Below are 25,761 nucleotides of genomic sequence, written 5' to 3'. Positions count from 1 at the left end.
TGTGTGGTCTGTACGTAAGTATAATTACTTTCATTATTTATCATGAAACTTATTAAAGATTTTGATACATATAACGTTTATCACAAAAAAAATAATATTTTGTATAAAATAGTTGACATTTGGTTGTCATGACAGTTGTCAATCAGTCCAGTGCCATTTGATATTTATATTCACATCACTACTTATTTGACGACTTGAACTGACAAGACAACCACCAAGTCTAGTGGGTCCGCCCACTAACATTATCAAAATGTTAGAGAGAGATATAGAGAGAGGGAGGGAGAGAGAGATCCTCTGGCTGGGCTGCACACTGATAACTGAAGTAGCTATATCATCAGTGCAGCAGCTGTCTCAGAAGGAGGTAAAGCGATGTCTCATTGACTCAGGTGCGTAACGATCGAATTCATGTGCAGATGTTTCTGTTGTTGTTTGTATTTTCTGGTAACTGCAGGTACAGACAGATGTGCGGCAATGTCAGTCAATGAGAGTACATGAGGCATTGCATCGTAATTATGGCTCATTTGTCATTGAGTGCAATCGATTAAGCCATTGATGCCTATAAATGCTGAATGGAAACGATAGAACAAGCTTAGAAACGATTCTGAATGTATGGCATGAGACATTTGTCTTTGCTGTTATGCATCATATGGCACTATAGTTGTTTTAGGCTTCTGTTTGCTCTCTTTCACTGAATTTACCCTAAGATTTCTGTGAGATGAGGGCAATTTATCTCTGTCTGAAAACAAGTATATTCAGTCGCATTGGGTTTAAGGGTCATACAGTATCTGAGGTTTATGTGTGCAAACACGTTGCATCCAGTAGTTATGCTTTGGCTACAAAGGCGCGTCTTATAGTTTCATTCACTGTTCACTGTCCGTCATACGTTTGGTTGTCTGCGCTGTCCGCGGTGCTGAAATCGCCCCTACAAGGACAAAAAAGACGACCTCGCCATCAAACCGTGAATGATGCTCATTCTGTCATTATATGTTTCTTCGACCAGTGAGTCTTTCGTTCGCCAGTTATTTAGCAAAGACTGAATAATGACGTACGTTTGCCTCCATAGTTCACAGAAAGCTTCTGAAGTGTCATCTCACAGAGACCGGTGCGTATTTTGTATTACGCATTTTGATGTTTGGATATAACTTTACGCTATGCGTCTGAAACTTCAATAGATATAATATTCCGGCATTTGTCTGCTACTAAAATTAGTTTGTAAACCTACAGCTTATCCTCAAACTATGTAAATGAATGTCAAATAGTTTAGAAAGGGTGTTGTTGTTACAACCTACTCCACTAGGTGAGCTAACAACAAAAATATTTAATATTTTATGCACGATTTGTGGTAATCAAATGTGCTTGTTTAAATAATTGCTATGCCACCCCACCCCTTATTATTTAAAATAGTAGGCTTATAATTTAAATATTTTAATTCGAAACGGCAAATAAATTTATACAACAAATGTAAAACGCATAAAACATTTGCTAAAAGCATAACAGACAAAGCATGATCTTTTAACCTTTTTATAGCCCATTTTATTTGTCCTATAAATCTTTTATATTTTATTTTGAGTCTTACAACTGTCATCTCAGCATTTATGCTGGTGGTTTCACCCCTTAGGCATAGTAATTTTACCCCTGTAGCTCATTTTTAATTGGTTAAACTGTAACAAATCAACCAGTGTAACAACACTATCTTTCATTGTGTTAAATGATGCGCTGTTTCTCCACAGGTTGCACTGACCTTTAATGGATGCATTCTTTTAAAATGCATTTTATAATAGATGCACTTGTCTTCTCTTACTAACTCTGTGTTATGTTTTCTCAGCTGGTGTCAGGGCGCATTCCCGTTGTCCCACGTGCGCATCATGGTCCCTTAATTGAATCTGGGACTGCAGAGAAACGAGCACCGCTGGCACGAGCAGCTCTCACGCTATGCCCGTCACATAATGTGGAACATGGCACGCTTAAAGATGCCCTGTGTCTTGTGCGGACACTTTCCACTGTTCCTATGTCTGTTTCTACCGACACTCTCATCTCATGCGCTTGGGAACATATACAAGCGTTCGGCGGTCCAGCGCGCGTCGGCCCGGTCTGTCGCCCGCATGGATGGCGACGTGATCATCGGTGCGCTGTTCTCAGTGCACCACCAGCCGTCCGCCGAGCGTGTGGCCGATAGAAAATGCGGGGACGTGCGCGAGCAATACGGCATCCAACGGGTGGAAGCGATGTTTTATACGCTGGACCGTATCAACGCCGACCAGAACCTACTGCCCAACATCACCCTGGGCTGCGAGATCCGGGACTCATGCTGGCACTCTTCCGTGGCTCTAGAGCAAAGCATCGAGTTCATTCGAGATTCCCTCATCTCTATTCGGGACGACAAAGACGGATCTAAGTGGTGCATCGACGGGACACCTTCAAACCAGCCTCCTCCCACCAAGAAGCCCATCGCAGGAGTCATAGGTCCTGGCTCTAGCTCGGTGGCCATCCAGGTGCAGAATCTCCTCCAGCTGTTTAACATCCCCCAGATCGCTTATTCGGCCACCAGCATAGACCTGAGCGACAAAACTCTCTTCAAATACTTCCTCCGTGTCGTGCCCTCTGACACTCTGCAGGCGCGCGCCATGCTCGACATTATCAAACACTATAACTGGACTTACGTGTCTGCTGTTCACACAGAGGGTAAGTCACAAGTTTTAACTGTTTCTTTTGTTAGATGTACGAGACCTTTAATCAACTTTTCTAAACAATGTAAAAGCATGTCGTGTGAATACAGGCAGCCTATATGCCTGAGTAGCCTATTAAAAAATTTTTGTTTGATTTTTTATTTTTTTTTGGCTCACTGACTCAAAATTCTATATAATATTCACATATTTGTTCGCTCAAAATGGTTGTATAGTTTAGAAATGATCTCTAAACTGTGTAAATTAATGAATTAATGTGAGAAGGTGTCTTGTAAAGGAGGCAGGGGAGTGTTTTAGCACTTTTGTGTTTGCAACACTTAAAAAAAGTCTGTAACTCAAAGTAGTATAGAGATATACAGTATATAACTTATCCCAAAATTGTGTAAATGCCAAGTATAAAGACTACAAAAGTTATGTACAGTCTTTAAAGGATAGGTTGTAAATGGGAAAACGTGGTATTCTACATTTTTTGCATTGAAGTGATAGTCCACCCAAAAATAAAAATTCTGTCATTTACTCCCTCTCATGTCCTTCCAAACATGTATGACTTTCTTTCTTTTGCGAAACACACAAAAAAGTTATATCGAAGAATATTAGTAACCAAACAGTTTGGTTCCCATTGAATTTCTGTTGTATCGAATCTACAATGGGAACCGAGACTTTTTCAAAACTTGTTGTGGTCATTAAATTTACTTTAAAATACTTCAATCTACTTCCAATCTACTTCAAAAAACTTAAAAATAATTATTATTCCACCTATAATTTTATTTGAAACATTTTATTTCTAAACAGCATAATAAATGCTCAGGGTAACAACATAACAGTCAGTGTGGGTGTTATACAAATATATAACCCATACAGTGTACCGTTATGTGCAATATTTGTCCAGTAGAAGCACATTGTTACAGCCTTCCCTGTCCGGTCAGATGTGACTAGATTTCTAGTTTTTTAAACATGGAGATCATGTGGATGTTCTGTCATTCATTATTCTTTAACATGATCACAAATCAAACTATAAGCCAGACATGAAATTTGACTTAAAATCTTACAACAACTGCTATTACGTTAAGAGGGTGCTAGTATGATAGTGATTTCACCATTGTAGCTCATTTCTGACTGTTATAACACTCTGTAGTTTTCCTTACTTTGACTATAGATTGACAGAATGATAAGGTTGTGCAAGTCTGACTTTAAATATAAAAGCATGAACGTATAACAGACAGGATTTAAGTGTTAACATTTTAATTAAGTAAAAATAATTGGAAAAACTGTAATTTGAAGGTAGTGATTGCACCACTCTTTAAATACCTAAATGGTAATTCACTCCCATTAGAGTTGTAGTGAACGTGGACCAAAGACTTTTTATTATTTGCATATGGAAAAAATGCTCTAATGACTCAGTCAGTTTCTCCATACATAATGAGGGTAATAATGTATTTTCCCCTTCCCTTCCCACAACATACAGTTTTTGTTGCTCCCTCTAGCATTGTTGTGTGTATCACTTTCAATTCAGTAGGTGATTTGTATATAAAATATCCAGAGGTGGAAAGCTTCTATGTTAAACCACACATTGAGATGATCAATGTCCTCATGGGCCACATAACTTTTTTTTTTTTTGATAGTATTTTAATTCTGTTCCATTATAGCTGATGGAATTCAAAGTATATAAGGTCAAAAATGACTTGGTATATGTTCTCTTTAGGTAATTGTCAGCATACTGAGTGAATAAAACACAATGTAAATAAGTTTTTTGTTAGTGATGTCCTCCTTGTTTGATATTAATAGACTTTGACAACTTCTAACAAGCATTTGCTAAAATCGGAATATCTTATAAAGGGGCACCTTTAGACAGATTTAAATAAGCAATATAATGCTAATTCTAAGTTCACTGCTCTGTTGGTTTGGCGATAAATAATTAGTAAGATGACTTTTCCCTCTCAGGAGAGACTCTGTAATGACTTATGTAGCATGAACTAGATTCACAAACACAACATCAGCAGCTCGGACATAGCTGCCTGTTGCTCATAGTAACAGCACAGATCTTTAAAAAAAATACAGAGTTCTACTGATGTAAATCCTTATGAAAAGTCTCAAACTAAAGCCTGCTTGCTAATTTTAATTGGTTTAAGCTGGTCATCCAGCCTGGTCTTCAGCTGGTTTGGCTGATATCCCAGTGTGAGCAGCTGAAGAGTGCCAAAAAACAAACAAACAAACAAAAAAAAAAATGGCCAAGTCGGCACACTAATTAGTTATCACCAAAACAACAAAGCAGTGAACTTTGAGTATTAGAGTAAAAATATTTATTTAACACTCTACCCGTGGTACCTCTCTTTTGTAGGATATTCATATATTTAAATATATGGATCAAAAGCTGTTAATTTGATATCAGGATGACATCACTAACATCAGACTAGCTTCCTTTTTTAGCTGAACTATTTGTTTCAAAGCAGGCTCACATAATCTAACAAAGAATGAAAGGATTGAGTGTTTGGGATACAATGTTAAGTTCATTTGAGTTTGGTATATTAAGTCACAAGTCTGTTGTTTTTTTTACAACAGAGTTTTATGATGGTAAGCAGAAAAGCTAAAATGAGACACCTTTAAAAATGACAAAGAGTTAAAAAAAGGAAATATTTTTTTTCAGAAAGAAAAAAAAGGGAGTAAGCTAGTAAGAGAGAAACCTAAACCTGCAAATACAATTGTTCCAGACAACATAAAGAAAGAGGTAAACAGAGTAAAAAGGAATTGTTAGAGAGCCACAGAACTGTGAATGTGCTCTAATTGTTATCCGCACACCCACACTAGAGAGACTGACCTCCAGACAGTCATGAGTGACCACACACCACTCATCTTTCCTGATTAGACAGAAGCACTTCTCCTCCCCAGAACACACAAAACAACAGACACCTCCTCCTCTCACAAAAAGATATAAAAATCTCCCCTCACACCAGACGTTGGATGGAACAGAAGATGTTTTAAGTTTACCGTTGTGAGCCTGCAGCTTTTGTACGGACCTGTTTCTGATTCATACAATATTTTGAAAAGGACACAGAATGTTCAAGTGACCTATTATGGTAATTTGCAGTAATTCTCAAGAGCACCACAAAGTATTATTGGTGTCCAACTTGTTTAGTTACAGTGCAATGTCTGTGGAATATAATTAAAGGATAATGTTCAGTCAGCTGGTCCTTACTGAAAAATAAACCCAGACGGGGTGATCAGGTCTTGAATCAATATAAAGGCATTTGTTGTTTTGCCTTCTTACACAACAAATAAACAAATCATTGTGAAACATGAAAAGAAGAGGGATATTAGTTGCTTAAAGGGATAGTTTACCCCAAAATGAAAATTCTGTCATTTTCTCACCCACGTGTTGATGTTTTTGAAGAATGTTTCAACTGTTTTTGTATATACAATTAAATGTCAATGGGGTCCAAAACAGCATTTGACTTTCATTGTATGGGGGTGAACTATCCCTTTAAGATTAGATATGTAGGAAATCTATTGCAGCTTATCAGTGATTAAAAAATATTTGATTATAGAATGCTGTGCTCAACCAGTCAGAATCAAGTATTCCAAAAAGTAGGGCTGCACTGTTATGACAAAAATCATAATTGTCAAATATTCCCTGGAAATTGTAATTGCGATTATTAATTATGATTATCACAATTTACACTGAATGATATTTATACCATTGTTTGATGCAACTGCATGCCATATTTTTAAACGAAAAAAAAAAACAAGCTCAAAACACTCTAACTGAAATCTTTTAGTGCTTTTCTATAGTATTAAGCCTCTGATGTCAACTATTCATCGGATTGGTTTCTTCTTTAAATGATAAAAAAGTAAAAATATGAATGGTTTATAATGTTATGCTAAAACTAAACGCATCTTAAGCACGCAGAATAACATATGTGGACTTTTAACGATTAATTGCCACTTTGAATGATTACGTAATTGTGGCGTCCATAATTGTAATCACGATTAGAAATTCGATTAATTGTGCAGTCCTACCAAAAAGGCATTTATGTGAGAGTTTTTTTATTTCTGTGTTTCTCATTCTAATTGTATGACACCATTTGTATCTAAAATGGTGGTGACCATTTCTCCATTTCATGTTTTTCAGTTGCCTGTCTGCCTGTCATTTTGTGTCCTCCATAGTCAACTGTCATCCATTTCTTATCCTGGGCTCTGACTGGTCTGACAGGTGTAGGATCAGTGGCGGTAATCCATCCTCCATTCTGTGTCTTTGATTAGATTCGTATGTGATTTAGCATATCCTTTATTAATCGTCCTACATTTTCTATCTGAACGCAGGTAACTATGGAGAGAGTGGCATGGAGGCCTTTAAGGAGTTGGCTGCAGAGGAAGGTCTATGTATTGCCCACTCTGATAAGATATACAGTAATGCTGGCGAAAAGCACTTTGACCGTCTGCTTAGGAAACTGCGGGAGCGTCTCCCCAAAGCCCGCGTGGTCCTCTGCTTCTGTGAAGGAATGACTGTTCGTGGCCTGCTGATGGCCATGCGGCGCCGTGGGGTTTCTGGAGAGTTCCAACTAATTGGAAGGTAAGGCTGAAACCATTCCGTTTCAAGGCAGGAGAATCTGCATCACTCATGATGCTTAGATATAATTTGACCATTAATTTCAATCATGTCAGAGGAATAAATTGCAAGCTTTGGAAGAGACACAGAGGGCAAAGAAGTCAAAATGACACCCACACTGTCTTGCTCATGGTTATATCACAACTGCATCATCTTTGATGCTTTTGCATATTGTGTGCAAAATAAGCAAATATGATTCTAATATTTTTAATAATTATTAGTTCATTTTATGTGTTGCTTTAAGTGCCTAGGCATGTGTTTCTTATTATGGTGAAAGAAGAAGAGACATCGGAATTGGAAATAAGTGTTGCTACAGAATACACAAGTTTCCAGGGAAACCAGATGAGATTAAATATGGACATTGTGAACAGAGGCACTTTTCACACTTTTCACCACTAATGAATAATTTTTGGTCCAGTAGCTGGCTCACAAATCCCTGGAAACTGCCTCCTGCCTTTGTCTTATGTGGTGTGAGTGTTTGAGTTTATGTTTGGGTGCGTGTGCCAGAGAGGGTGGTCACTTGTTTTTAGACAGGGAGGGAAAAATGCTGTGGGCTGGGTATTAAATATTCAATCTCACAGCCTCTCAGGAAATGTATTTGATGCCAAATAACCAGTAGGCAAGCAAAAGATGATCCTTGGTCCCCCAATAGTGAATGCATCATGCAATCACTTGTGACTTGGAAATTAAGAATGTGCCATATGTTACTAGCATTTTTTCTTATCAGGATATATATATATATATATATATATATATATATATATATATATATATATATATATATATATATATATATATATATATATATATATATATATATATATATATATATATATATATATACACACACAGTGTATATTAGTTTTAGTTAACAATACTACTAGGGTCCCATATGATTCTGCTACTCTATATTCTGTCTACCATATATTATCCTGATAAGAAAACACATCTTTACATATAAAAACATGTCATTATATATAGTAATTTAAATAGATTAAAGTATGAATATAAGATTAAACTGAAATTACTAAAACTGAAACAAAAATAAATTTAAGCTAAATAGATACATAAAAATAAAGAAAAAATGCAAATGCACATAACAAAATTACTAAAATTAAAATGAAAACTGAAAATCTACAAATAAAAACGAATTCAAAAAATTTATAAATACTATGATAAGATACTAAAAAGACACTAGTCATCATTAGCCATACCCCAATAAAATATTTTGTTCTTTCTTTGCTACTTATGATTGCAAGTCTCTCGAAAATACTAATTAGTCAGTCATGGCATGTGGTGAACTTGGTCAATTGTTCAAGCAGTCCAATGTTTCCTAATTTTCGCCAAATTTAATTGCTCAGTAATTAAGGTGAATAATGTACAGTCAGCCAGTCAATATTGCAAGAGAGACCCCTTCATGATGATACAAGACACCCCCCCCCCCCCCCAGGTATCTTTAAGTGGATAGACAAATGGGTAACCAGTGTATTAAGATATCTTCATATAATCAATCATACACTTTCCGCACAGTTCTGGGATTGTTTTAAAAAGGCTATTCTCCGATCAGATAGCGAAATCACAGCAACACTGGATAATATTCTCAGATGGAATCCTTGCAGACTTGAAGATCTGGAAATGAATTGTAGCAGCTATCTTGTTTAATCTACATCAAGGCAACATCTATAGCCCACCCACGTGCGATCACAGGCAGGCCATCATATTCAGATAACAGACTTTCTAGGTCAAAACATTGTGTCTGGAATCTGGATTTTTTTGTCTATTTTCATATTTGCATGACCCTGTCTCATTCAGTTTTCAGCTGGGTATAGAAATGAACATGTGTGTTTTTATCAGTACATATTTGAGAGGAAAGGAGAGAATAAGAGAGACAGACAAAAAAAAACTGCTTTTGGGAACTGATGGAGATTTATTCATTAAAACACGTCATGCATTGTCATGATAATCTGAGTCCAGGCCTTCAAGCCAAGACAGCTGATGATGTGTATCTGAGATAGACACAGAATGAGAGAGAAGGAGACAGTGATTAAGAAAAGGAGAGAGAGAAACAGAGCGGAGTATGTTTGGAGAGCTCTTCTGTGAAAAAGAGGATGAGGTCCAGGTGTTCTTCTTCTCTGCTTTGGCCTTAGCCAGCACATGTCTCACAAAAAAACAGGCTATGTAATTTTCCACAGCAGAAGAAAAAACATAGACTTGAAATTTTTAATCAGCATCCTCAGTCTCACAGGCAGCTTCTCTTAAATGCTTATTACACTGGATTCCTCAGAAGTTGTCAGGCTATACTGGGCACTGTGTTTGCCTCTGCCTCTTAATGATCATGGTTCATTCCTGCTATATTTTTTAATCCTTATTTAGAGTCCCATACAGCATGTGCCCCATAGATATTTTCATAGTCACATGTTATTGCTCTCAGGACAGAAAAACAACATCAGCTCCTCAGTATTTCAGCTGTGTTTCAAGCACTGACAGGAATCCAAATTAAATGTTTAAACGGTGGCACTCTCCTCCCCTAGTGCCTTCTGTGTTCCCAGTCCCAATAATCCTTTTACGCTTTCCTCCAAAAACTCATTTTCGACTCTCATTACACATTCAGATAAAGAAGAAAGAGAAAGAAAATTCAGAAAAGGGAATATGACTGTTTCTTCAGTCAAACTCAGCACCATGGTGATGGACTAATGTGGGCAGTTTATGAATGTTCTAAGTGGTTGCTAGATAGTTGCTAGGTGGTTGGTAATATAGGTGGTGGATATATACTCTCACAAATATTTATGCTTTCACTTGGTATGTGATATATAAATTAGTACAGTATATATACACATTCTTTAAGTTTCCCCTTGCAACTTGAACGTCCCGAAGAAGCCCTCTCTCTTTAATTAGCATGACGCTGCCTCTCAGCTCTGCTCATCCTGTGAGAATAGTGCAGATTTTTTTTTTCTATAATCAGCTTGTCATCTTGTCATTGTTTTTGAGATGTGTCTCGTCATGGATGGAAATTAGTAGCCTTATCAGTGTGTCCAATTCACCACCGGTGTTTTAGTGGCTCGGCATTTCATCACCGGGGCAGGATATGTTCAGGACCAATCAACTGTGAGCAAAGTGGCACACCTCTGGCACATCAAAGTCACTCCCCCTTTTTCTCTTGCTCCAAATTAAAGTTCACTAGTTAAAGTTTTTTAAAGACAATATTGTTTTCACTTTTAGTGATGATTATAGTTTTTATATTATATTCATGCCATTATTATATACTTAAACCATTACATTTTACATTTTTACAATACATTACATATATTACATTACAATCCAATCATTATTAAGTGTTCAGTTATAATCCAGTCTTCAGTGTCACATTGTCACGGGTTGTAAAGGAACGATGAATACAGACGTGAGATTCATTCTTCAAAAACTTTACTGAGAACACAGTGGTAGTACAACACATAACATTAAATAATAACAGACAACAGAATCAGGACTATAAATACACATGGTAAATGAGGGAACTAAACAGGAACAGCTGGACAAGGATTAACTAATCAGAAACCATGGTAACTAATGAGACCTCATAACAGACATGACAGGAACTGAACTAAACTGAACATAATCGTGACACACATGACCCTTCAGAAATCATTCTAATATACTGATTTGGTGTTCAAAAAACATTATTATCAAATATTATTATCATTATTGTTCATAATTCTCTCCATGGGCCCATGCAAGGACTGCTCACGAGGAAAAGATTAAAGAAATATGTTATTTGACAATTATCTTATTATCAATGTGTATGTGTGTGTATGCATGCGTGTATATATATATATATATATATATATATATATATATATATATATATATATATATATATATATATGTTGATGGTGTGTCTACACACACACACGCATCATTCTTTCAAAATGTATTTTTTTATGTTGTTATTTTATATTTTTTTCTTTGTCAGTAGAGGGCAATCATAAATGTCAACATTGTTACCATGGTATTGTAAGATAAACAACTGATAATTGAGATATGATAGAAATATAAGAGTAAAATTCTGTTTCTAAGAGGCATAATTATATGCCCATATTTTACATTTCATGTATTTTATTATTTGTTAAAAATTCTCAATACATTTTAAAAATCAATCAAACTGGAAAAGGATGTCTGTTTCATAGTATGACCCTGCAGTCATTGCTAATGATAAACTGACTTAAAAGTGCTTGACCTCATTTTATCTGAGTTTAACAGTGTTTAATCAGTGTTTTTAATAAAGCATAGTGTCTTTGAGCTCGGTCCTGGATTCACTTCTGCTTCTTGTGTTACCCTTTATGGTTTCATGTTCTAAACTCGCATTATGACTTTAGCACAATTTTTTACCACGTTTGTATTTAAGTGGGTCATTTACTCGCAGGTGCGCTTAAACTCTCCAAATAGGTTTTCTTCTGAGGTTATTTTCTCCTCAAGTAATGTGGAGAATTGGATTCAGCATTCTTCAGTGCATTTAGTACTGCATGATTGCCTGTGACCTCCTTGTAAAAGTAATCATCTGCAGATATTGCAGATTTGTAAGAGAGCCACTCTTGCAAAGCCTGCGGAGGCTGATTCTCAGGAAACATCTCTTTCTCATTAGCCCTCTATTTTAAATGTATTCAAAGATTTATTAGTCATGAGGGTGAGCAGAGAGTGAGAAAAAGTGACTGTAACAGGTTTTCAAAATGTCTGCATACAGGAAGTTGCAACATTTGGCTGTAAAATCAGTTCAGTAGAATAAAACTTGGAATGGAACTTTAAGAAGAGATAAAAGACGCAGGAAACGAGAAAAATAGACTGTTTTTAGTGAGAGTTTGGCACAAAAACAAGCCTAGAAAGCAAGGTAGCTGCGTTGGATCAGCATTAACATTATAGACTCTGGGACGCTGCAGATATAAACCTGTTTGTGTTGACCTGCCAGTCTTTTGCAACACTTCACAGGCGCTCTGAGGTCACTCTCTAGTATTTAAGGTTCAAACAGCTACAGCGAACTACATTAGATCGAGGAAAGCCTGCAGGCATCCCAGCAGCCCTGTCATTGGAACTGTATTACACCACGTCCCATAGGACTACAAGCACATCTGTTTGTGCTCAGACTGCTGTTGTAATGTTTAAAAGGTTGATTCAACACTGTTTACTTCATGTCACTACGCACGTTTTCAAGTTTTGTCCCGTGTGAATTCAAAGAATATTTAAAAGAGGCTGACATTGAAAGGTTTGGGGTATGAATGGACTGATTTGGGGTGTTTAGGAGGGGAAAAAAGACATGTAGAGAGGACAAGACAAAGGCTCGTCATGTGTGTATGTGAATGTGAGATGGAGAGAGAGAGCGTAATAGAGGCAGATGAAAGCTGGTGTGGGGCAAGCGAGAGCAGGCGTGATGGGGGCTCCCAGCAGCAATGGTGCTTGTGAAACACAGAGCCAGGCTGCTGCTAACTGGAGCGCCATGAATTAGTAAAGGCTTCTGGATGAGTTCTAATGGCCCTCAGCCTAAGCCTGCACTGTCTTACTCAGTCCTTTAGAGAGGATCGAGCAACAGTCAACCAGAGCACACATGCACAATATACTGGATTTGAATGAGTAATGAGAGAATGGAGGATAGGAAAAGAAAAAAGAGGAGGACCAAAAAAGCAGAGCATCTCGTCACCATTGTTGAGCATATGCCATTTTATCATCTGGTGAGGTTAGTTAATTACATCTTTAGATCTTTAGTGTTTTCCGCACGCAACAACAAACACAACACAAGCTGTGATGTTCAATTCTTAAACAAAATTGACTCTTATGAACCAGTTCTTTTTAATGAGTCAGTTGGCGTGGGACAAGACTTGATGGGCAAGTGCAGATGCGGGCGGGTAGACACCCATGTGTGTGCGGGATGCGAGAGAATAAATTATTCACAGGGCCTCCAGCAAAGTATAACTATCTAAACATAAAATATCTAAAAATAAAACATCTACAGTAAAAAGAGCAATATCATGAAATATTATAATTTTTTCTATTTTAATATATTTTAAAGTGTAATTTATTCCTGTGATGACAAAACTGAATTTTCAGCAGCCATTGCTCTACTCTTTAGTGTCATATGATCCTTCAGAACTCATTCTAATATGCTGCATTGGTGCTTACGAAACATTTCTTCTTATTATAAAATACTTATAAAATATACTTATAAAAAAACAGGCACAATAATAAGTGTGCACTGAGACGAAGCGAGAAAAATGAAAATCGCAAATGACATGGGGAAGGTGAACATGTTGAGATTAATCTAAGCAGAGAATTAGGGATAAAATCAAACAGCTCCTGTCCTCCTACAATATGTGCCATCGCTGCTGTAGTTAGCCTGTCTTCAGCCTCAGGACACTGCCATATCTGCCTATCATAGCAGCACAGTGAGTCTACCTGTGCTTCAGCTCATTCATTATTCATAGAGGTAATAAAACTCTCTGTAGAGCTCTGCTCTATCTAGTCTCTGCCATTTTCTGCTCTACTGTGGGGTGCAAAGCTGTTTAGGGAGATGTATTTTAGGTCAATGCCTCTAAAGGTAATTTTGTCTAATTCGCTCTATGACACCACAATACCGCTGGTGTGCATGGAAGAAGGGAAGTTGGGCAAGTAAAGAATGATGAAGAGAAGGATTTATGGGATACTTAACTGAATAACAAAACATAATAAGCAAAACATGCTGACTGTGAGAAATATGTCAGTGGAGAATGAGGTAAGAAAGAAAATGGAGGTCCTAAAGTCTGCAGTGACTTGTAAAAATGCTTCTATTTGACATTTTTTCTAATTTAATAATAACTGTATTATATTATAAATAAATGTATAATATCAGCATAAAAGTTTAAGTTAAAATGGCTTGGAAAATGAAAACGTAATAGACATCATGTCTATCTTTTACTTTCTTTTAATGACACCAAGATTCGAGTTAGTAATAGTGTTAAATATGAAAAATCAATTTACTTGTTCAAAAGTTCCATACATTTACAAAATCCTAAAATGTTCAGTCCACTTCCAGGATTACATTATATCAGCTAAACAGAAGCACTCCCAGCCCAACACTGAAATGCTTTGGTGCCCACTGGTGATTTAAAGGGATACTCCATCCCAAAATGAAAATTTTGTCATTAATCACTTACCCCCATGTTTTTCATCTTCGGAACACAATTTAAGATATTTTGGATGAAAACCGGGAGGCCTGTGACTGTCCCATAGACTGCCAAGTCAATAACAATGTCAAGGTCCAGAAAAGGTATGAAAGTCGTCATCAGAATACTCCATCTACCATCAGACGTGCAATCTGGGTTATGAATGCGACGGGAACACGTTTTGGAAGCGAAGAAAACAAAAATAACGACTTTATTCAACAATTCCTTTGTCAGCAGTCTCCTCTGTGTCTCTCCATATCACCGTATGCTGCTTATGCTCTTAAGTATCATACGTGCCACAAGGATGCACTGTTTTCTTTCAAATCAAAGCTAAATACACGTAGAAACAGCGCATCCTTGTGACGCGGATGACACAGAAGAGCATACACAGCATACAGTGATATAGAGAGACACGAAGAGTCACAGGCCTCCCAGTTTTCATCCAAAATATCTTAAATTGTGTTCCAAAGACGAACCGAGCATTTACAGGTTTGGAACGACATGGGGGTAAGTGATTAATGACAAAATTTTCATTTTTGGGTGGAGTATCCCTTTAAGTGAAACCGAATCTCATTTGTATACAGTAATATGAAAGCCATGTTTATACAAAGAAGCTGGATCTTTATGACACAAATTTCTCGTCATCTGACATGTCATGTTCTCTCTCTTTTTCTGATGATGGCTGGGCAGATCGTGATGAGGTGGTAGAAGGATATGAGCAGGAAGCAGATGGGGGGATCACGATGAAGCTGCAAACGGAAGAAGTTCAGTCATTTAATGACTACTTTCTGAAGCTGCGTTTGGACACCAACACAAGGAACCCGTGGTTTGCTGAGTTCTGGCAGTACCGCTTCCAGTGCCGCATTCCTGGTCATCCTCAGGAGAACCATAACTACCAGAAAATCTGCACAGGTAAACAAAGAACCAGATGATGTTCAAATGTTATCAAAATGAATAATATCAGTAATATTTAATATTAGCTCAAATTAAAATAAAGGAGAACGAGTAGATCTATATCATTTTCGTGATATATGGTCAGTCTGGCAATATGTTGTTTTGCATATGTCTGTCTGATTGAATTAATAATTTTTTTAGGAATACATTTTATGCATGATACTTTACTGAATGATTAATGGTATCTCTGTATATTTTCCCTCCATTTTTTTTCATGTAATTATCATCTGGTCGGCGCTTTAAAAGGTGATATAGGTAAACTGAGTTTTGCCCCCTCATCTTTTGTGCTTTTTAAATAATTTTTCTCTTTGCCTGTCCACATAGAAATATAGTTTAACATATTTTGTTATAATTTTATTTTAGTACATAATATTCTATTCAGACAGCACAGCTGCTTCTACCACAGTTTATATGTTTACAAATTTAATTTTGCATAAAAATAATCAAACACAAAGAACAAATCTAATCTTAATGTAACTGGATCAACAAAGCCTAAATATCTAAGTCTGTGTAGTAATGTAGGTTAGTTTTTGATTGTTTTAATAAGTGACAAGAGCTTATAGTTTGTTATTGTTCTCTTCTTCTGAAAGACCCTCATGGTGGTAAGTGAGAGTTGATGAGAGACATTATGATGTTATGATACCTGCACTGAAGAAGCACTTCACTATGACAACAAACAGCACAATAGGTTGGACTGTGTTTGGCTTTTTTGACTGGCAGAGCTGTTGTCTGAAGATGATGTGCCGTTCAGAAAGGCATCACATGCAGTGATAATCAGCTAGTTTTATCATTGTCATTATAAAAAGCTCTGTAAAATATACTTATCCTCCAGAACACTATGAACATTTATCTCAAAGCTTCTTTGTCTAATATTTTATAGTTGTATCCTGACCATGCACTTGGAAAAGCATCAGATTGATATTGATCATAAACTTTTGATGAGCTGTATCTCTGGAAGACTTCAATTTAGTCTAAAAGTCAAGCAAAGTCAGACACTATGCTGCCAAAATAAAATATCAGTCCAACTTTTCTTTGCTGCTTGTAGGGTAGGCTTGATGGCACTGAGAGCACAAGAGAATCTTGCTGCACAAGAGGAAATAAGCCGTCACAAAGTGTGTGTGTGTGTGTGTGTGTGTGTGTGTGTGTGTGTGTGTGTGTGTGTGTGTGTGTAACTGTGTGAATGCACAAAGAAAAGACACAGTCACAGTGTAACGAGGTACCCACACTGTTTGCATGTGTGTGAGAGTGAAGAGATCACCTGGTTGATTTAGTCACTGCAAAAATCATTTTCTGAATCAATATTTTTCTCTTTTTTTCTGTACAAATGTCTGTACATGCTTAAAACAAAAAACATTATGTGAGAAGCAAAACTGTATGAATAAAAGTGAAAATTAAAATGATTAAAATCTCATGCCATTGGCAAGTTTGTTCTCGTTTTATGCATAAATCTTATTAACCTTTGATCATTTAGCTTAAAAAAAAATCAGCTTAAAAAAAAAGGATTTAAAAAATTTGCAGTTTTTCTTTTCAGGTGATTTTTATTTTGTTTTAAGGATGGATGTTTTTTTTTTAACTGAAATTTCTTTTGAATTTTTACTGAAAAAAAAAAAAACAAGACAAAAATACTGATTAAAGAAATTATTTATTTATTTATTTTTGTGCAGTGCACAGCTTGTGCAGTTCCAGGAACTACATTTAAATGATATTTATGTTTCGTGAAACTATGATTTAATTTTTTGTTTATTTATTGCCTCTGATCATTCTTGAATGTATATGTAGCACTGGAATGGCTTTTCTATCGGCTGGCTTATGAATATGGCTTTTGTCCAGTGGCTTGCCAGTGCTAAGATATGAAACTCAATGAAAGCATGTAGTTTGCCAGCCTGCCAGCAGGACTCTCCTTCCTTTTATTCAGTCTCTTCAGTGTGTTAAATGTTATCTCATTTTAATGTTAGGGGCATAACATGATATATTACATTAAGAGAAAGTGACATTCTGCCTTTAAGTACTCTGTAATAATCAGAAATTTTCAGATAAATTGTTTTATATTTTGAAACACAGAGCCTCTCGCCTTAGGCCTACTTAGTTTTTCAGGGTAATTTAATTCATTTAGCATCCATATTTTTTATTTGTTAAATTGCCAACAAATTCAATAGATAAACAAATATAAAAAACAGAAATCCTGGATGGATGGAGGCAGAGTGGCACAAATATGACTGTTGTCCTCGCTTTAATCTTGCTCACATTGGTTTAAAATCTTTTCTTGACAGGAAATGAGAGTTTGAAAGACAACTATGTCCAGGATAGCAAGATGGGTTTTGTGATCAATGCGATTTATGCGATGGCTCATGGACTTCATGACATGCATAAAGAGCTGTGCCCAGACCATGTTGGCCTGTGCGAGGCAATGGATCCCATTGATGGCAGTAAGCTGCTGGACTATCTTCTCAAGACCTCTTTTACTGGCGTGTCTGGGGAGGAAATCTACTTTGATGTAAATGGAGACTCACCTGGGAGGTAAATAATAAGAATACTTTGTATGTGCTAGTACTAGTGTCTTATTTCAAAAGGGAGTAAGCTACCTATAGAGGCATCATAGTTTAGATGGTCTCCCAGCCTGGCCAAATAGGTGTTTTGCTGATTTTGCTCTGCGTTCAGCTGGTGTTTCACTCAGACCACTTGAAATGTGCCCAAAAACCACTGTAAAACAAAACCTACCACAGGCTGGGATACCAGCTAAGACCAGTTTAGTTATAGTTCAGAGTAAACCCCAATTATTGTGTGTAGTTTTATACTTGGATTATTACAATGTTATTTTAGCAGCATGCTAACATTACTAGGGTGGCCATATTTCCTCGTTTTCTTGGACATGTTGTGACTGGGATTTCTAAATTGCCTGAAATGTCAAGGTTTTGACTTTGCTTTCCTACTAACATGCCCTCTATAGTCCTCAGCAATTATATGTACACATATTTGCTTTGCTGACCGCTATCTGTATATCCCACACCAAGACTGGTCAATTATGTTCAATGCCTGCACACTACTTTTCAGTCCTGACATTTTAGGCAATTTAGAAATCCAGTCCATAACATGTACAGGAAAAAGAGGACCTATGGTCACACTAAACATCACACACAATTGCCATTGTAATTGCTGCCTACTGTATGTAACGGGTTCTAAATGAGGGAGGTGCCTTAGAAGGAACTACTAGTGTACCAAGCCAGCCCATCAGGTTTTGAAACAGTGTGACATTGACCATTTTGAACACCTATTCTCTACGGCAACAATTGATCACAAATTCTCTCTGGTTAGATTTGGCATTGGCACCCTAGCCAACACATGCAAAAAGGTGCGTGTCAGAGGGTAATGGACTTGGAGTGGAACAGATTGCCTGTCTCAAGGAGATGCTTCAGTCCTCTCCACTCCAATACCCTGATGCGGTCAGCTCCTGTCACCCTGGCTATACACGAACAAAAGATGACAGCTCCACCGCTGCCAAGACTGCCATTGCCTTGTGTACATGTGTGCGCTTGTGACACTTTGCCTCATCTGTAAGCTAGGGAGTGTCATTAGTATGGACAAGTGGACTGAGCACTCGGGAGGTTGTGGATTCATATCCCAGGTGGAAGATGCGAAGTTGAGAGACTTGGATGTGTGAACATAGTAAAAGTGTGAACTCTGCCTCTTGCTAGTCCCGAGGCTTCAGCAGCGCTGAACTACTTATTATGGCAGACTTGCTCTTTTTCTTTCTCTTTTTTTTCATTACCCATATCATTACCCCCTCTCTCTCCTTTTTTATGCTCTAAGGTATGATATTATGAATCTACAGTATGTGGAGGAGCTGGGCCGCTATCATTACATTAATGTGGGGTCGTGGCACAAAGGTCTTCTGAGCATCAGTGATTACAAACTCATGACAAACCGCACTGAGATGGTCCGATCTGTCTGCAGTGAACCGTGCTCTAAGGGACAGATCAAGGTGTGTATATAGCTATATATATATATATATATATATATGTATGTATGCTATATAATGTAACTATGTAGCATTTATGTAACTATGTATACTTATATAAATAAATTTTTTACATTGTTAATTGTTGCGAGATTAATTAACTGATGTTAACTTGTGAAACTTCTAGAATTGTGAAGTGTTACCATAGCTGGCATCAATATAAATATTTTGATTGTAGGTGATCCGTAAAGGTGAAGTGAGTTGCTGCTGGATCTGCACTACATGTAAAGATAATGAATATGTTCAGGATGAGTTCACGTGCAGAGCTTGTGACCTGGGCTGGTGGCCTGATGATGAACTGGCAGGTAAGAGACTTTGTTTACATTTCATTCATCCTCCTAATTAACCACATCTATTAAATTATGTCTTCATTTAAACATTTAGACTACTATTTCCTTGAGAATAGCTCAAACAATATTTGCTGTACTCCACCAACCTTTATGCTTTAGATTCTGTTCAGCCCATATCTCCTTTCGGGTTCTCTCCTATCACTCCTCTCTATGCCCTTCGCATCCTCCTTACCCAACACCCAGCACTTTCTCTTCCTCTGGGCTGTGAGCTGCACGTTATTTTGACAGCTCTTTGCAGCAGCGAGCAGAGCTGGATAACGGTGAGGTTGGAATCCCATTAGTACCCAGCAGCTGTGTGTGAGGCTCAACAGTTTCACCATGGAACCTGAGCAGCAACAGGAAATTCTGATTACCAGAGAGACAGACTGATCTGAGATAGAGAAAAAGCTCTGTCATAGTGAATGAGAGAAAAAGACCCTTTAAGGATGTATAGAAGGCTCTGTCATAAAGAATGAGAGTGTTCAGAATGCATAGAAAGAAATGCACACAAAAGTGGGGCATATGAAGCTTAAGGGACAATGATGTGACGCTCTTCTTTTCATTTATTTAAAAAATATTTAAAAAATGCAATTCATACTCCACTGTTTAATGTTTTTGAAAGACATCTCTTATGACCAAGGCTGAATTTAGTTTCCTATTTTAATATATTTTAAAACAAGTTGTTCATATAATGGCAAAGCTGTATATTATTATCAAAGTTGAAAACACGTGCAACTTAGGATAATATTTGTGTGGAAACTGTATATATAAAGTTCAAAAGAACAGCATTTATTAGAATTTATTGTTAAACAATGGGAAAGTCTTTAATGGACCCTTTGATCAATTTTATGCATCCTTGCTGAATAAATGAATGCATAAAAAAATAACTAACCCCAAACTTTTCAATGGTTGCGTACATACAGTACAATGACTTTTGTATTGACTTTTGAACCATTACTGATTCAATGCTTATTCATTTTTTTTTTTAAATACTGTCCGCATTTAAAATATTTGTTAAAAAAATACACATTTTACCTTGACAGAATATATTTAAATGTTTCACAAGTACATTACAGGTATTCTGGGTGTACGGAAAAATACATTTACACCATAATTCCATTTTAATTACAATGATATCCACAAGTCCAACAATCCTGAAATTCTGTATTTGTTTTTGTCCTATTCTTTATTTATTTTCCATCCATTTTGACATTTTATCTGCTTGTTTTATTCCAGAATGTAAGCCCCTCCCACTCAAATACCTGGAGTGGAGCAGCGTGGAGTCCATCATCGCAGTGGTGTTCTCCTGCCTCGGCATCCTGGTAACTCTATTCGTCACCTTTATCTTCATCCAGTACCGTGACACGCCAGTGGTGAAGTCCTCCAGTCGTGAACTTTGCTACATCATCCTGGCGGGTATCTTCCTTGGCTACATCTGCCCCTTCACTCTCATTGCACGTCCCACTGTGATCTCCTGCTATCTGCAGCGCCTTCTAGTGGGCTTGTCGTCCGCCATGTGCTACTCTGCCCTGGCAACCAAAACCAACCGCATTGCACGCATCCTGGCTGGAAGCAAGAAGAAAATCTGCACACGTAAGCCCCGCTTCATGAGCGCCTGGGCCCAAGTGGTTATCGCCTTCATCCTGATTAGTCTCCAGCTGGCCGTAGTGGTTACGCTAATTGTGCTGGAACCCCCTGAGCCGGTGAAGAGCTACCCGAGCATCAGGGAGGTGTACATCATCTGTAACACAAGTAACGTGGGCGTAGTGGCTCCGTTGGGTTACAACGGCCTGCTCATCATGAGCTGTACCTACTACGCCTTCAAGACCCGCAACGTGCCTGCCAACTTCAATGAAGCCAAGTACATTGCATTTACCATGTACACCACCTGCATTATTTGGCTGGCTTTTGTGCCCATCTACTTTGGATCGAACTACAAGATCATCACCACCTCCTTCTCCGTCAGTTTCAGTGTTACTGTAGCACTGGGCTGCATGTTCACACCCAAGATGTACATCATCATCGCCAAGCCTGAGCGCAACGTACGCAGCGCCTTTACGACCTCAGACGTGGTTCGTATGCACGTGGGCGACGGGAAGGTGGCTCCTTGCCAGAGCAACAGCATCCTCAACATGTTTCGAAGGAAGAAGAAGAACAACAACGCGACCGGCAGTACCAAGTGAGTGACAGATAATAATAGGTTTGAGTCACATATTTGTTTTAATGCACATAGGCTATGAAACGTATGGAAATAAAATAATAGTATTTCTTTCTCAGTAGCACACCAATATGTTGGACTGCAGCGATAGCAATGAAAGTGTTTTTTCTAGCATGTGTGTGTATTTGAGTTGTCTCTCCTATGTTTTTCTACTTGCTGCAAACCAAGCGTATGTATGTACTGTAGCTAGAGCCAGACACTATCCGGCCATCCTTTATCTGTGCTGAATCCTTGTCTAAAATTTAACCTAATTTTCATCTAACTACCCATCCCCTTAGTCCCTCTCTCCTCCTCAGTATTAACCCACTTTTCAGTGTGCCTCCTCCCCCATGTCAAACCTTCTCCTGACTAAAATTTTAACCCAGTTCTCGCAGAGGCTGTAGCTCCCATATCCAGTTCCCTTCTACTGCACTGTTCACACTGATAGCAATTTTACCATTGACGTTCCTACTACTGGACAACTGGATTCTAAAGGGATGCTTGCAAACACAACTCGGCTTTATTTCCTTGTTAAAGTCTATCTGGGTTCAAAACCCCCAAGACATCAGAGCAATTTATTCTAACCAGAAAGATTCTATAACATGAGTCCCTGCTCATTTGCATAAACGTAACTTTTCTTAACTTGACAGATCACTTGGTATTCTTCACATTAAGTCACTGCTCATTTGTTTAAACTTCACTCCTGTTGGTAGCTGCTGCTTTGAGTCACTGCTTATTTGCATAAAATGAATCAACTTGGACACGTTACTAGATGCCTCAAGTCAATGCTCTTTTGCAAAGCCTAAAATTTTGCCCTCCCATTAGTAATTGCTGGTCACCGCATCGAGTTACTGCTAAACATAAACATTTGCAAAACTTTACTATTGTTGGTATTTGGCACATTGCTGCTCATTTGCATAAATTGAAACTTTGCTCTAACTTTGCCTTGCCGCTTCAAATCGCTGTCAGTGTGAACACCCCTTGATTCTGATGCAGCTTTCAGCTCTGAGGCCTCTCTGTCCGGTTACCTTAATTACACTAAGAGCGGACAGCGAATGCCATGTTCATCTGAAACTGAGGGGAATTCCATAAAGCCCTTATTCATACTGCATGACATTCAGTTTGAGCAGAGCAGTGCAGAGAAGGAATGGCAGAGAATGAGCCATCGTGGCTTTCATAATGCTCTGTAAGCAGGCCATTATGAGATACACAATTAGCATGTTTGAGGGATCTCTGTCAGCGACTTCATGAATTAACAATGTTGAGTTACGCATCGTGTGCTAACCCTAATCATGAGCATTTTATGGCTGATAATTGTATGAATTGTATGAATGATGACATGCATAATGATCATTTTTCTGTGATGTTCTTCTCTGTCTCTGTGTCGCATTCTGGCATTTCTTCGTGGGAATAACATGGGGTCTCTGTTTCATTCATAGTCCTAATGGAAAGTCTGTGTCATGGTCTGAATCAGGTGCCAGACCCCAGGGGAGGGGGTCGAGTGTGTTCCACAGACTGTCTGTGCATGTGAGGAGGCAAGCGGTCGGCCAGAGTCAGACGGCGGTCATACGACCCCTAACTAATGCCTCACAACCCCCCGAGTCTGAACATGATGCTGGTCTCAACACAGCCCCCAATGGCTCTCACCCCGACGACAAGGATCTCTACAACCTCAGCGAGGGGCACGATGGGGGTCCCCAACATCCTACAACCCACGAGAGAGGGGTACCACCTTCCTATTCCCCTCCTAATTTAATAGACCACAGCACTGATTATCCTCAAGGGGGGCCAGTGGACACTCTGAGCTCTACGGTTCCTGATTTTGACCAATTTGTATTCGGCACAGGGAACAAGTCAAGCCCCGTCGCCTATAAATCATCTGCCAATCAGCTGCCTCTTTCCCTGCAAGGGGAGGCATTCACTGAGGAAGGTTCAGAAATGGAAGCTCTCAATCTCATTCAGGGGTTTCTGTGTGAGAGTGCCACACAAGAAGAGGAGGAGGAAGAGGAATGTGTGGAGGAAGAGTTAGCACAGAGTAAGCTGACTCTGCTCACTCCACCTTCCCCCTTCAGGGACTCACTTCAGTCAGGGGGGTCCATTCCCGGATCCCCTGGCTCTGATAACAACCCTCCCTTCACCCAAAATATGAACTACACCCCAAAACAGAGCTCTTTTACGCTATAAAAGCAAGTGCTCAGGATGGCGCTGTTTATTAATCGATCACTGCAGGATTTCGCTTGCTTACTATCTTCACAAGTATCTTTCAAAATGTTTCAGAAAGCAGGAAGAATTGTAAAATGAACAAATGGGACGTCCTTTTGAGAATATTTTTCTCCGAGGTAGCGCTGGCAGCATCCATTTTCCAAAATGCTGCAGAAAGTTGGAGTGCCAAATATTATTGTGTTGCTGTGCCCAAAATGCACTGGCTAGTGAAATCACAACAGTCCAGGAGTGATAATGCCAGCTTGCTGCTTTACGATTTCACTCTTGACACACTTTCTGGGATTTTATGTGCTTTTGAACTATGTAGCTGGACTTGGTTCTGATTAAGAAGTTTAGTTACTATTGCTAACACAAAAACAATCATGGGAAAAAATGAGGGTTTTGGATGTCGACGGCACAGACACATAAGTGCATAAGTGCACACAAGTGAATCATATCTCATATTGGGCTGTTGTGTATCTGGTTTTGGTGTGTGATTTCCATTTTTTAAACAGTTTCAGTATCTGTGCACAAGCCAGAGTGAAACACGGAAACCATGTGCACACAACAAATCTCACTTGGTTGACTGGACGAGTAAATGTGGAATTTCCCATCTAAAATGTTTTCCAATTTCCTTGTGGCTCCCAAATGTAAGTTTCAGTGTTTTTGCTTTGAGATTCAAAGGCAAGAATGCTGATTGTAATGTTAGGTATAGAATACTATTTTAGCTTTAATGTGGAGCCAAGGTAAATAAAAGAAATCTTTGAAAAAGGGAGCGCTGTTTTGCAAATGTTTGTATACCGTTCTGCCATCTATTGTTTTCCACAAAGATGGTGTCTTTGTATTTCTGCTATATGTTTCTATGATAAAAAGGTAAGATATTTGTAAGTTTTAAAAACAATGTCTTATAACTTGCTCTTTGTGATAAAGGGATGTACCGTATATGGTGGCACTGAAGCTGGAGTATTATTTCAGCAACTTTTACAAACTTTTAAATGTTCCATTTTAAAATTGTATCTATGAGTAGTTGCTTCTAGTGGTAACTTGTAGCATTTACTGCCAATCTCGTGTAGGATTATCACATGAATTTGCGACTGTAACACTTTAAGTTTCGCAGGACTATTAGAATGCAACTCTCAAAAGAATATTCTTGAATATCTCACATATTGTAATTGTTATAATGGATTGTAATATTAGGTCTTTTAGTGTAAGTTGTTTGGAACAGAATCATTTGTTCAGTATAAATGAATTGACAGATCATCTGTTTACATGGTCAAACTTAAAAATGAGGAAAATGCTCTTTTTGCCAGGACAAATCATGCTGTAAAATAAATATTTTATATCTAAAACTGTCTTTTGTTTTTCACCACCCGTTCAGTTTAAGAGCTTGATGTGTTTATGGCTTTAGAATGTTTATGCACTTGTATCTTATGAATTGCAAATGCAAGTGGTTTTTAATACACTATTAAGAACAGTTTAGTATCAGTTTAGATTTATGTCAGGGTATCACTATCTTCAATATCTTTTAATGTGTTACGTCATAAAAGCATCATTCTCTAACCCCACATCACCATAAATGCGGTTTAAACACTC

At 38.0% G+C, this 25,761-nt stretch overlaps 1 protein-coding gene across 4 annotated transcripts; it reads left to right on the top strand.

Moving 5' to 3' along the window:
- Window positions 1-239: 239 nt before the first annotated feature.
- On the top strand, window positions 240-25,517 carry grm1a (glutamate receptor, metabotropic 1a). Of its 4 annotated transcripts, none has more exons than XM_042777885.1 (11): window positions 240-386; window positions 1,826-2,682; window positions 7,002-7,251; window positions 15,148-15,383; window positions 15,672-15,680; window positions 16,016-16,027; window positions 17,696-17,942; window positions 19,233-19,404; window positions 19,619-19,745; window positions 21,006-21,948; window positions 23,406-25,517. In XM_042777885.1, the coding sequence occupies exons 2-11, from the start codon at window positions 1,947-1,949 to the stop codon at window positions 24,148-24,150; spliced, it is 3,477 nt and encodes a 1,158-aa protein (XP_042633819.1). In that variant the 5' UTR covers window positions 240-386; window positions 1,826-1,946; the 3' UTR covers window positions 24,151-25,517. The 4 variants fall into 4 exon arrangements, with proteins under 4 accessions (XP_042633819.1, XP_042633822.1, XP_042633820.1 ...); XM_042777888.1 differs by having other exon boundaries at window positions 23,441-23,695; XM_042777886.1 differs by lacking the exon at window positions 16,016-16,027.
- Window positions 25,518-25,761: the final 244 nt, after the last annotated feature.

This window comes from Cyprinus carpio, chromosome A20 (genome assembly GCF_018340385.1).
Source record: "Cyprinus carpio isolate SPL01 chromosome A20, ASM1834038v1, whole genome shotgun sequence".
Taxonomy (NCBI): Eukaryota; Metazoa; Chordata; class Actinopteri; order Cypriniformes; family Cyprinidae; genus Cyprinus; species Cyprinus carpio.
The sequence above is the reverse complement of the archived record's forward strand: the minus strand, read 5'-3'. Positions and strand labels throughout refer to the sequence as shown.